The sequence below is a fragment of the Magnolia sinica genome, chromosome 7 (assembly GCF_029962835.1).
Source record: "Magnolia sinica isolate HGM2019 chromosome 7, MsV1, whole genome shotgun sequence".
NCBI lineage: Eukaryota > Viridiplantae > Streptophyta > Magnoliopsida > Magnoliales > Magnoliaceae > Magnolia > Magnolia sinica.
Window position 1 is genome coordinate 22,806,673 of NC_080579.1, and position 12,637 is coordinate 22,819,309.

A 12,637-nucleotide genomic window follows, 5' to 3' on the forward strand; every position below is an offset into this window, starting at 1 on the left:
CATCTTCTTGGGTTTAAGGAGTGGAGCAAAAAGGGTGGAGAAGCCGTCGCCAAGAGTTTTTTTTTTTCTTCCTTAGTTGTTTTCATGTTTTTCTTAAGAGACTTTGGTCCAATTATGTCTATGGTTAGCTAAACCTCTTAGCTAGGGCTAAGAGGTGAAGCTTGTAGCATGATGGGATGTTTCTATTGCTTTGATTCATGTTTATGTTGAACTCCATGAATTCTAATTTGATATTTAAGGAATACTTTTAGTTTTTAATGGTTTATTGTGACTCAAATTATAGTATATCTACAATAGCTTTGAGTATCTTCTTTTCCTGATTTGATATTGTGAAATTAATAAGTCCTGTTGTTCACCATTGTCCCTTCGGCATGGTAGGGTGATGGAATCCTTCATAATATTCACAATTCTCCTGCTTTGAGATTATGAGATTGGTAAATCCTATTGTTTGCCATTGTCTCCTGGGCATGATTTGGTGATGGAATCCCTGTCAATTATCATAGTTCTCATTCATTGAGAATTAGGTAAATGAAAGTTCAAATTTGGTTTTATTGATATATCTTCCAATTGGATAGGATAGGACTCCAATTCTAATTGTGTTACTTGAATCAAGTAAGATGGCTCGCTGATCACTACAAGTGGATCCTTGGCACCTTAGTTCCCACATTTAAATTTTTAGTTTTAATTACTCTATTTACAATTACTCACTTAAATACTTCAAAATTAGTTTTACATCTTCTTCTAGTTCTACTTCTAGTCAATTTCAGAAACGTACAAGTTTCAATTTTTGGGGATTCGACCTCGGTCTTACCGAGATTATTACTACATCGCGACCCCACACTTGGGGTTGTGAACATTGCGGCACTAGGCATCTCCTCACCAGTGTCCCTTGATCTAAATTTGGGTTCATCACCAAATAATCCATATAACTACGGATCGTTCCCCAAGGACATTCATAATTAGGGAAAAGGTCGTCACGTAATCCCTAAATGTAGTGAAGGCATACCATCCAAGCTATTAACAACATGGTAGGATCATGACATTCATCAGTGCTCGGTGGTCACTATAGGGAAGCTCATCACTTAATGTTTTACCAACATGGATGGATCGTCACCAAATATTTTGTCGATGTGGTGGGCACGACACCTTCTCATCGGCCGAACACTGTTCTCCTCTGAGTTGAGAATTGAGAATGTGGAAACTTGCCTTTGTGATTCACGAAATCAGGGGGCTTTTCTTGACATTAAACATTTCATTTTTCTTCATTGCTGGGATTGTAATTGTGGCGCATATTTCCTTGCTAAGGAAAGCGCTTATTGGACGCCATTCCTCTTTACTGTGGTCCACTTTTTCTTTGATGCTCATGGGGTTGAAACGTGTGCAGGTGGTCGTCTACGGCATGCTTTCATTGGTATAGGTTTTTGAGAAAGAACCCAAGCTTATGATTTCCAAGCTGCCCTTCATGCCATATGAAGTATCCTTTTGTGAATTCGCGTTTTCACCCTTTATGAAGTATCCTTTTGTGAACTCTCGTTTTCTCCTTTTGTTTGAAGAACTGCTATTTCAAACTGTTTCGTATGGTTGAACCTTTTGTTCATGGGCTTCGCGGACCAAATCACAATTTTGGCTATCAAGATCGAACTAGTAAATGCAACCATGTGAAATTGTTCCTCCTTGATGATCCAAAAGATACCTAAACAAAAAGAAGTCTGCTGAAGAGATGGAGTAGCATTATCAGAAGACACCCTCAGTTGATTACAGTCTAAAAGAAGGGGAAACACTGGTGTTGCAAATAAAGAATGTAGGATTTCTTGCATCCAGGAAACTATAGGTTCCTGAGCCGCGGAAAATATACAGTATGCTGTCAATCCCAATCATGCATGTGACCCTTTGGTGATTCAAACTGTTAATATGAGGGCCCCAACCTTGGGCGGATGCCCCAAATAACTCCCAGAATGGAAATTTTTGATCTGTCCTTTTTCAGTTGAATTGGTGGACTATACTATTTTATTTTATTTTTTTATACTTTACATGTTTTAGGTCACCAGTCGAAGGATTAGGATTTCTAATCTGAGAATCTTTTGGGGCACCCTCCAATTACAGGGCCATCAAATTATTGGTCTGGATCACCAAATATGGGGTCTACAAGTACAGAATTGGGAACATTGAAGGCTAGCAACCTTACAAGTCCTCTTCTGGCTTCATTAACTACCTACTGCATTAGAAATGACAAGTACTATTAATTGGAGCAAGGTTGTGATAATCACGTGAGTCATTGTAACTGCAGAAGGGATCTCGCAGTTCCAAGTCTACATTTTTTGAGCAGGGTCTCAACAATCTCTCATTGGAAGAAAAGGCAAATATGGAAGAGCCCACAATCTGTCTCAAACCACCACCGCCCCCACCAGCTCCACTTTCACCTGTTAGCACTGCTCAGAAAGCACCAGCAAACTTTCCATCTAATTTCAGTCTTCAGGGGACTACTGATGATTCTGACCCACATGGTATGAAAGAATGTCAATCCAAAGAACCTTCTTCACAAGAAGATAAGAACTCTTAAGATACCGTGGAAGATGACTTCGGAGATTTTCAGGTGGCGGATTAACTTTGTTTTATGAATCTCAAATTTTCTTTGCTTGAATGCTTGAAATGGTTGCATGCTTCCATTGGGAAGTATGTCTTGGTTTTGGTCAATGCACCGATTTTATACCTGTTAGTTTGGTTGAGAGGTTCTACACTTTCGGAGATTGATGATCTCGAATTACTTAGAAAATAGAATTTGTATAAAATTATGATAATGCATTTTTTTAACATTGCTCGGAATGCAGCTTGATTCATTGTTTTCTGGTGGTAGAAGCATTTTTTTTTTCGGATGAATGTTAAAAGTAATGGTGGAGCACAAGCCTACTTGCAGTTTGTTAAGGGTCAAATATTGCATATTAGACCCCAGTTATTGCTTGAATTTACGAACATGATACCGTTTAATGGCCCGCTTTAATCATGTTTGTGATGCAGAGTGTATTTACGAGCATGGACTGAAAAGGGAGCTTAAAGCATGAATTTAACGCTTTGATGACACTAAAGGCAGGGGACGGACTTCAGGGGACCAAGATTGATAGAATTACACACCAAAGATCTGAGAAAATCGGAAAACTGAAGCTCAAGTGGCCCAAAAATCGTCCAGAATGCAAGATCACAGGGTTCCCACCATTCGTTTAGCTCGAAACTCCATACATGGACTGAGGACCATAAATTAACCGTGTACATCAAATTTCAGCCATTGGATCCCAGTAGAAGTGGCCCAACGGATAGATCAGCCCATAAATCGTCGATTTTGGGCCCACATGACATCTGGATATGCCTCAAATTTTGACTCAACGCCTTAAATGGTATGGCAGAATGGATGGACGGAGTAGATTTCTCACAAACATCTCTGTAGGACCCATACATGTAGTGCATGTGCAAGGTATGCAGGTGCACCGAGCGTGCACCAAACATCCGAAAGTCGGTCAGCAAGCGCTGACTGACTCTTCTTCTCAAATCAGATAATGCTCACAGTGGCGGACGTGGGTCCGCCGGTTTCACTCAGTGGGGCCCACCCCTTGCTCCTTTGAATGATCTGAGCCGTCCATCAGCTCTAGAGGGGAGTCGTGACCATCTCCAAGCTTTCTCTTTGGACTCATGCAAATGTAAATATGTAAGAGCACCGTCAATTGCAGAATGGACAGCGGAATAGAAAACGACGTGGGCCATACCGATTCTGATAAAAAATTAGCCATTTCCAATTGATTTTTCGAGTAAAGTTCAATGATCGGTGTGGATTTTTTTAACCGACATCAATCGTGGGTCCACTGACCATCACAGCGCTGAACGCGCAGGCTCTGTTTCGCAACAGAGCCTGTGGGCGAATCTTGTGGGCCACCACCGTACTTCATCGGTCGGATCTGGACCGTCCATTAAGAGCCCAAGGTCCTTCTCATCCAAGCCTAGATGGCCGAATCTTAGAAGACAGTGGAGATCAGTTTTTATTCATCCAAATGGAAGACGGATGATGAATTGTACCGGCAAGAGGGCCACGTCATCAGCAGTCTAAAACTAGTCGTCTTTGAGTGATTTTTTCTTGTGATTCCAATGAATGGAGTGGATTTCTCCGTTAACTTCAATAATAGGCCCCACCAATCAATCAGCGCAAACACAGTCTTAGAAAGAGTTACGCACAGATCACCGCCTGCGTAATAAAACTTACGCATGAAGTTTTTTTCAGCCGACCCTCACAACTATAAAACGAAGTGAGAGTGAGGGAGAGAGGCATTGAATTTTCCAGGAAGTGCTTGAAGTCAGAGAACGTCAGCGATAGAGAGTTTGTTCTTTAGAGTTTTAATTAATTATTTATTTATTTATTATTTGAGAGATCAAACCTAATCATGTTGAGCTAAACCTCTTAGTAGCTAAGAGGTGAAGCTTGTAGCGTGATGGGGGACTTTTAGCAGGTGCTTTTTATTTACACTGAATTGAATTTGATATTAGTTTGATTTTAAGGGAATGTTTTTAATTTTTAATGGTCTGTTGTAACTAAAATTACAATAGGTCTGCAATAGCTTTTAGTATTTTCCTTTCCTTTTATGTTTATGACGTCAGGAAGCTCTATTGTTCACCATCGTCTCCTGGGCATGGTCGGATGATGGTACCCTTCCTAACCTTCATATATTATTGATTAGTTGGTAATTAGTTTAATTCTGTTGTTTGCTTTGTCTCCTGGGCATGGTTTGGTGATGGAATCCATTCTAATTCATATACCTTTCATCTCTTGAAAACTAGATCAAAGTAAGTTCAGTTTGATTTTCATGGTTACACCCTTCAACTGGATGAAGATGGGACTCTAAGTCCAGTTGAGTTCTTGAAGTAGGCATAAGATTTCCCTGATTTCTACAAGTGGATCCGCTGAATCCCTAGTTTCCTTCTTCTGAATTCCTTAAGTTTTAGATTGGTATTTCACTATTATTCCTCAAAAATAATTCGATTTAGATTTCATCTTAATCTAGTGCTCGTTCTACTTAGTTTCAGATAATTTACACGTATCAGTCCTTTGGAATTCGACCTCGGTCTCACCGAGTTTATTACTACATCACAACCCTATACTTGGGAAGTGAACACAGTTATGCATTCACCTGGCATTGTGCAGATTACTAGGCCTAAAATCAGGCTAGTCGGCTCATCAGGCAGGCTGTACCTATATGTTGAATTTGTTAAACCATTATTGAACCATCCCTCGTTCTAATACATGCTTTGGTGATGCACGTGTACCACTGGACGTCCCACATTCATGCCGGTGTGGACGGGCATGTGGGCCCAAGCAAACTCTGGAAGTCGGTTTCATATTTCTGAGGTGAGGTTATGGGTCTCGGACGTGGAGAATGGGTGAAGAAGTTGAGAAGTTTGCAGTGGTCACATGCAGCCCTGTTCAAAAAAATTTGTTTGGTGAGGGCCCGAGCCGTTGAGAGGGCATCTACACAGTAGGACCTTCCTGATAGATGGCCTGGATGCTGCACATTTACGTACCCTGTTGTGTCATGTGCAGGCATGGGCTACACGAGCTAGGATAGCAAAATTTTCAGCACTGGATGATGATTTTGTAACATTCTTGGATCCAGTTATTTTCCAATCTGTTTAGAGTAAAAGTTTGATAACAAATAACTAATCTATTGGAGAAGCTTCTAACTCCAATGACTGTTGCAACTTATCAAAAGCAACAAGTGAGGTTTTTACAAGCATTGCTAGCATTTTGTTCCGATCACCATGGATGGTTTCTGATGATGATGAATGCTTATCAAGGTCATGTGGCAATAATTCAGAAAGAAGCGTTTATGCTGCGTAAGGGGAAAAAATAATTTGAAACTTGGGCATGCGAGCAGACTGCGTTAAAAAACTGGTTGATGATTTGAAACTTGGGAATGGCAACAAGCTGTGTAAAAAAATACCAGAAAGATATTAACAAATGCTGAAGCAATTGGGTAGGAAAGAAAATTGATTCATTACAAATTGGGATTGTGCGGAGCTAAATTGGTTTTTTTTTTAAAATTTAGCCGGTATAATTTCAGTTAATTTATAGAGCATGTCCAACTTCTGAATACACTGTGTCATAACTCTGTCAAAGTATCTAACATCTAAGGGTGGCAGTGGGCCGGGCTAGCAAGCCCAACCTGTCTTTGTAACCAGGTTTGGACCTATATTACCTTGGCGTATGATATAGGCTCGATTAATTTTCAGGCCAGGCATGGGGGCTCAAGTCATTTTAGCTGAACCCAACTTCATATGGCCCTGTTCTTTCCTACAAAAAAGCCATTATTCCAATACTCGATTAGGTAGCCCATGCATCATGAATGTAGATATTATCAAAATCCGGGCAAGGCCTGATTGGGCCCATCCACCCAAACAAATTTTCCTAGCTTGAGCTTGAGGCGGATCATGCTAGGTCCACGCAGTGGTCAGGACGTAATGGCCAGGGCTAGTTGCCACCCCCACACATAAATCCTCATCCTCCTTTTGCCTCTACCAAAAGGGGTTCACAAGCTGAGAACGTGCACGAGTGCGAGATATGGGTCATTTGTCAGTTGGTCCCAATATAGAAATTCCAATGATGAAGGGGTGGTGGGCCACACTTGTAAATTGAACAAGTTTTGCTGAAAAGGAAAGAATCAACAAACCAAAATATGAATATGAAAAATCAATTGTCCCATCAGAGAAGATAATTCCGTTAGAAAAAAAAATCCATATTAACCTGTTTGTTGTAGCAAAAGTGATTTCCATACAAATGTTAAAAGATCAAATGATTAACATGTTTTGTAAGCACAGAAACCTAGAATTAACAGTTCCATTTCCCATAGATATGGAAATAGGTTTCCATGCCACATTTTTCCATTGTTTCCACCAATCCAAATAAGGAACCATGGCACACTTCATATAGTAAATGAATCCTAATCACATAAAGATGAACAAACAACCTTGTTAACGGTTAGAAGGTGTAAAGATGGAAGAGGGAGAGAAATATTTAACTGAATTGTCATAGATTTCATATTGAGCTTTACAAAAAAATAGATGTGCAATGAGCTATGTATGGAAAAATATATTCTAAAAATAATCTAATTATAGATTTTGTGCAAGTCTTGATTTTGTACATGTATGGTAAGAAATCTGTCAATACTCCCCCTCAAGTTGGCGCATGGAGGTCCATAATGCCCAACTTGTGCGAAAAATGATGAAAAAGTTCATGTCCCAAAGCTTTGGTGAAGATATCGGCAACTTGCTCACTGGAAGAAGTGTAGAAAACTTTGAGGAGGCCCGAGTGAATTTTGTCGCGAATAATATAGCAATCAATCTCAATGTGTTTGGTACGCTCATGAAACACAGGATTGTGGGCAATATATAGTGCAGATTGATTGTCATAATGTAGAGTGAATGACTCGGGATGAGAGACACCAAGATCAGTGAGAAGTTGTTTTAACCAAGTGAGTTCACAGGTTGTGACGGCCATGGCTCGATATTCAGCTTCAGCGGAAGAGCGAGCAACTGTATTCTGCTTCTTGGTGTGCCATGAGATCGGACTAGTGATTAACTGAATAAAGTAGCCGGTGGTGGAGTGGCGGGTGGTGGGACATCTGGCCTAATTAGAATCTATATAAGCTGTGACATGTGTACTGTTGGATGAAGGAAAGAAGATGCCTTGGCCAGGGCAGCCTTTGATGTAGCGGAGAACTCTGGTAGCTGCAGTCATGTGGGGGACCCGAGGAGTATGCATGAATTGACTGAGTATGTTGACTGCATAAATAATGTCTGGTCTGGTGATGGTCAGATAGATGAGACGGCTAACAAGGCGACGGTAAAGGCCAAGATCAGGGAGAAGGTCACCATCTTGAGTATTAAGCTTCAAATATTGCTCCATAGAAAAAAGAGTAGTTCGTGCACCAAGTTGTCTACTCTCAGAGAAAATGTCGAGAGCATATTTGCACCGATTAAGAAAGATGTCTTTGGGAGAGCGAGCAACTTCGAGTCCAAGAAAGTACTTCAAGGAACTAAGGTCCTTTGTCTTAAAGTGAGTGGAGAGAATTTTCTTAAAAAGCTCGACTTGAGAGATGTCGTTACCAGCAACCAGTATGTCATCAACGTAAACAAGGACACGAGTGATGCTGGTGGAAGTGATGAGAGTGAACAAAGAATGATCCGCCTGAGACTGATGAAAACCTGCTTCAAGAAGCACAACAGTTAAGTTTAAAAAATCAATTTCGGGAGGCTTGCTTAAGGCCATAGAGGGATTTTCTGAGGCGACAGACACGAGTCTCCCCTTAAGGACAATATCCAGATGGTGGTGTTATGTAGACTTCTTTATCAAGACTGCCGTGTAAGAAGGCATTGTTGACATCAAGCTGATGAATAATCTAATTTTTGGTAGCTGCAACTACCAGTAAGCAGCAGACCGTGGTCATTTTGGCGACCGGAGCAAAACTCTCATGGTAGTCAAGTCCTTCAACCTGAGTGTATCCTTTGGCAATGAGCCGAGCTTTGTACCTGTCGATGGATCCGTCAGCTTTGAGTTTTATTTTGAAAACCTATTTACACCCAATGGGTTTCTTACCAAGAGGAAGATGCTCAAGAGTCCAGGTGAAATTATCCTCTAAAGCACGAAGCTCAGTAGACATTGCCTCGCACCAGTGAGAGTGGCGGATAACATCAGAATAGCATGGGGGGTTAGTACATGAGGTAAGAGAAGTCAAATAAGTAATATGTGAGGGGGAAAAAGGGGAATATGAAAGAAAAATAGACAAAGAGTGAGCAGTACCTAAAGTCGGTGAAGCAGGTGTAGATGCCGTGGGCTCCACATGTAAGGTGGGAAAGATATAGTCGTGAAGGTAGGCAGGTCGAGTAATGGTGCGGTGAGGGCGAGAAGCTGGTGGAGATGTGTTTGATAAGGTCATGGAGGTCGAGGAATTATGAGAGTTAAGGGGTTCAGGAGGGTTAGGAGAGGTCGAGAAATCAGGAGAAGGAGACATAATAGGTTCAAGGACGGGAAGAGGAATGATAGGAGTGGGAAGGGAAGGAGTGTCAAGAAGATCTTGGAAATGGAATGTTTGTTCGTGAAAGGTGACATCTCGAGAGTAAAAGACGGATTGAGTATTGAGGTTGTGGAGCTTGTAGGGTTTATGTGTGCTTTGGTAGCCAAGAAAGACACATTTAGTGGCACAAGGAGAAAATTTTTCATGGTGAGCGCTGAGAGTTTGTGCATAACAAAGACATCCGAATACCCGAAGATAATCATATTTTGGAGGTTTATTGAACAGAATTTCAAAAGGTGATTTATTTTGGAGAGTGCGACTAGGGGTGCCATTGATGAGGTAGGCTGCGGTGAGGACACAATTACTCCAAAAAGGTAGAGGTAAGTGTGCTTGAAAACGAAGACTGCGGGTAACATTTAGCAGGTGCCGGTGTTTACGCTCCTTCGACACAGGTACGTTCATGAATGATGCCGTGATTGTGTATGTATGTTTGAAATTGATGGGAAAGAAATTCTTATCCAATATCAGTTCTAATAATTTTGACTGTAGTGTTAAACTGATTGTGGACAAGAGCGAAGAAGTGCATTAAATGAGTGTAAGCCTTAGATTTAAAATGCATAAGATATACTCATGTGGTGCGAGAAAAATCATCAATAAGTGTGAGAAAATAATGAGCTCCACATAAAGATGCGGTGTGATAACCACCCCAAATATCACAAAAGATATGATTAAAACAAGAATCAATTTTATTGGCATAATTGAAAAAAAGTAATCTTGTATGCTTAGAACGAGCACAAACATTACATTCAGAAAGAGTACAAGGAGAATTAAAAATACTGAGAATAGTAAAACTAGGGGGATGTCCTAGACGTTGATGCCATAGGGTCTTATTAGCAGTAGATTGAGCAACAAAAATGATGAGAGGATTGGGGCGGTACACGTAGAGCCCATTGCATAGATCACCCGCTCCAATCGGCTTAATCGATTGAGGTTCCTGAAATAAACAAGTTTTAGATGAAAAAGAGATAACACAAGAATTATGAAGGGCAATTTGAGAAACTTAGAGTAAATTGAAGGACAAAAGTGGAACATAGAAAACGTGTTTTAATTTGAGAGAAGGGGAGAGAATACACGAACTCAGCCCTTCGGCTGGGATATCTTGTCCTGTTGGAAGCCGAATATGGTGAGGGGAGACAAGGGGCTTTAAATTGGCAAAAGCATCGTGTTGGTGGCAGATGTGGTGGCTCGCACCACTGTCCACCACCCAATGGAGGCACCGATTGAAAGAGAAATCAGATGGTGAGAAGAGGTTACTAGTGAAATTTGTAGGGGATGGAGTGAGAGAGACCACATTCGCAGTCGACGGAGGTTGCCCTAAGATGGACGGCGGTGATTTATTGTCGGCCATAGCAGAATGGGTTGATCTTTTTAGGCTTCGATACCATGTAAAGATGGAAGAGGGAGAGAAATATTTGACTGGATTGTCATAGATTTCGTATTGAGCTTTACAAATAAATAGATGTACAATGAGTTATGTATGAAAAAATATATTCTAAAAATAATCTAATTACAGATTTTGTGCAAGTCTTGATTTTGTGCACGTATGGTAAGAAATCTGTCAATAGAAGGGAAGCAGCACAAACAATTACGGAACTCCTACAAGGAGGAATATACAACAGGATGCACTTTATGCTCAGGGCATTGCTGTATAAACTTTTAATAGCTATAAAAAGGCAATAATAATGTCACAGTCGGGAATTCTTAACTAACAGAATTTCATAATTATTGTGCTACATAAAATCAAAATATACAAAATCAGGTGAATAAGTAAGAGTAACAATTCCAAGTGAAAACGGAAAGGGTGCCAATCACAAGTCATCCATGTAATTGCTTCCCACCTAGCAGTGCAAAATGGTTAGTTTTTGTTGATTAAAGAAGTTCTACTAACTCATCGCCTTTTCTTGCAAAATGGTTGGTTTTCATTTATTAAAGAGCTTTTGCTAACTCGACACCTTTTTTGATTGGTTCAAATTCACAGAGGCATATGGACCCATACATCAAAGTTCGATGCCCTTGATTTTTATGCAAGAAGATTCAAACAACATTACTCATCTAAAGGATACCTCTTACATCAAACACGTCACATTATGACACATGTGCGCACATGGAATTAGCAAAATCTCTTAGATAATAGTTTTATCAGGAGTATGTAAACTGTTGCAACAAAAGGGTTTGAAAAAACTCGTTGGAATATAAATAACATCCAATACTACTCTTCACAAAAACAACTTACTTGATAAGCACACTATCACTCAGCATGCTCCCCATATCAGACCTCCTGATAGTCTTTGTTTTGCATTGGGGGCAAATCTCTCCCTGGCGTATCTCTTCCTTGATAAGCATTGCCACTTGGAATGTTTCTCGCATCTCTGTTTGGCATGTAGTTGTTCTGGTACTATCTGTTCAGTATCTCCCCACTTTGTTGAAAACCCCTATTAGGCATATATCCAGGGCCACTGTTAGGCATGTTCGAATATCCCCCGCTCAGCCCACCGCTGTTGGGCATGTTCAAGTATCCACTGCTCGGCCCACCGCTGTTGGGCATGTTAGAATAACCCCCGCTTGGCCCGCCGCTATTGGGCATGTTTGAGTATCCCCCACCCGGACTATCGCTGTTGGGCATGTTTGAGTATCCACCACTCGGAGCACCACTGTTGGGCATGTTTGAGTATCCTTCACCCGAAGCACTACAGTTGGGCATGTTTGAGTATCCTCCACCCGGTCCGCTGTTGTTGGGCATGTTTGAGTATCCTCCACCTCGTCTGCTGCTATTGGGCATGTTTGAGTATCCTCCGCTCGATCCAGTATCTCTATTAGGCATGCCCCCGACAACATTCTCTCTAGGAGGCATTGAGCTTTGCATGTCCCGGTTCTGGAAATCCCGATTGGGCATTGGAGGTGCATCTCTGCTTTGAAAATCACGTTTCCGCATATTCTCTCTTCTTCTCTAAAAGTTCCTTGATCGATCAAAATTGCAAGGCCTATCATTGCGCCTAGACCTCTCATTTGCATGTGCATTGTTTCGAACCCATTCCTCATGGTATTTAGGATCATATGGAACAACTTTTCCATCTATGAAAGGTTCCCCTGCTAGAACACGTCCATATGATACAAGAACAAATCAAAACTATATTAGAAAAAGGAATGACACCTCAAATTCTCAACCAATAACTAGTCATGAATATAACTACGAGACAACAAGAGTTCATTAGGACTTGGAACAATAAGTTACTGCTTTGAATAGGATCCCACAATGCTTGAAAAACTTTTTGAATAAATTACCAAAAATGTCCATAATATATTAATTATATTGACTTCTTATATGCTCTCTCGCCAGAAGTTCTCCAAAGGCATGAAAAGCTGGAGGACTTTGTACCATCCATTGCTGTGCCACAAATTTGGATATTGTGACCTTCTAATGGTTGACTATTGTCCCCTCATATGGGATGAATGATTCAAATGTGCATCCCTATCTAAAGAAAGATAAGGTGAAACTTCAGCCCATTATGAAATTAGAACATGCTCCTCAT

General features: G+C 40.8%; 1 protein-coding gene and 2 long non-coding RNA genes across 4 annotated transcripts in view; 2 read left to right on the forward strand and 1 right to left on the reverse strand.

Annotated features, from left to right (window-relative positions):
• Positions 1–1,465, forward strand: part of LOC131251208 (uncharacterized protein At1g03900-like) — a 75,029-nt gene extending 73,564 nt beyond the window's left edge. Inside the window, exon 6 of one of the 2 annotated variants that reach the window (XM_058251794.1) lies at positions 1,385–1,465. In XM_058251794.1, the coding sequence (XP_058107777.1) occupies positions 1,385–1,425 (41 nt within the window). In that variant the 3' untranslated portion in view covers positions 1,426–1,465. The remainder of the gene's footprint in view (positions 1–1,384) is intronic. The other variant, XM_058251795.1, reaches the window with a different exon arrangement.
• A 195-nt stretch (positions 1,466–1,660) lies between these two features.
• Positions 1,661–2,856, forward strand: LOC131251210 (uncharacterized). Its single transcript, XR_009173661.1, has 2 exons — positions 1,661–1,801; positions 2,288–2,856. It is a non-coding gene; the product is annotated as an uncharacterized LOC131251210 (long non-coding RNA).
• A 3,839-nt stretch (positions 2,857–6,695) lies between these two features.
• LOC131251211 (uncharacterized) lies at positions 6,696–12,190 on the reverse strand. The gene is made up of 2 exons (XR_009173662.1): positions 11,341–12,190; positions 6,696–6,974 (listed from the first exon to the last, which is right to left on the reverse strand). It is a non-coding gene; the product is annotated as an uncharacterized LOC131251211 (long non-coding RNA).
• Between the last annotated feature and the right edge of the window lie 447 nt (positions 12,191–12,637).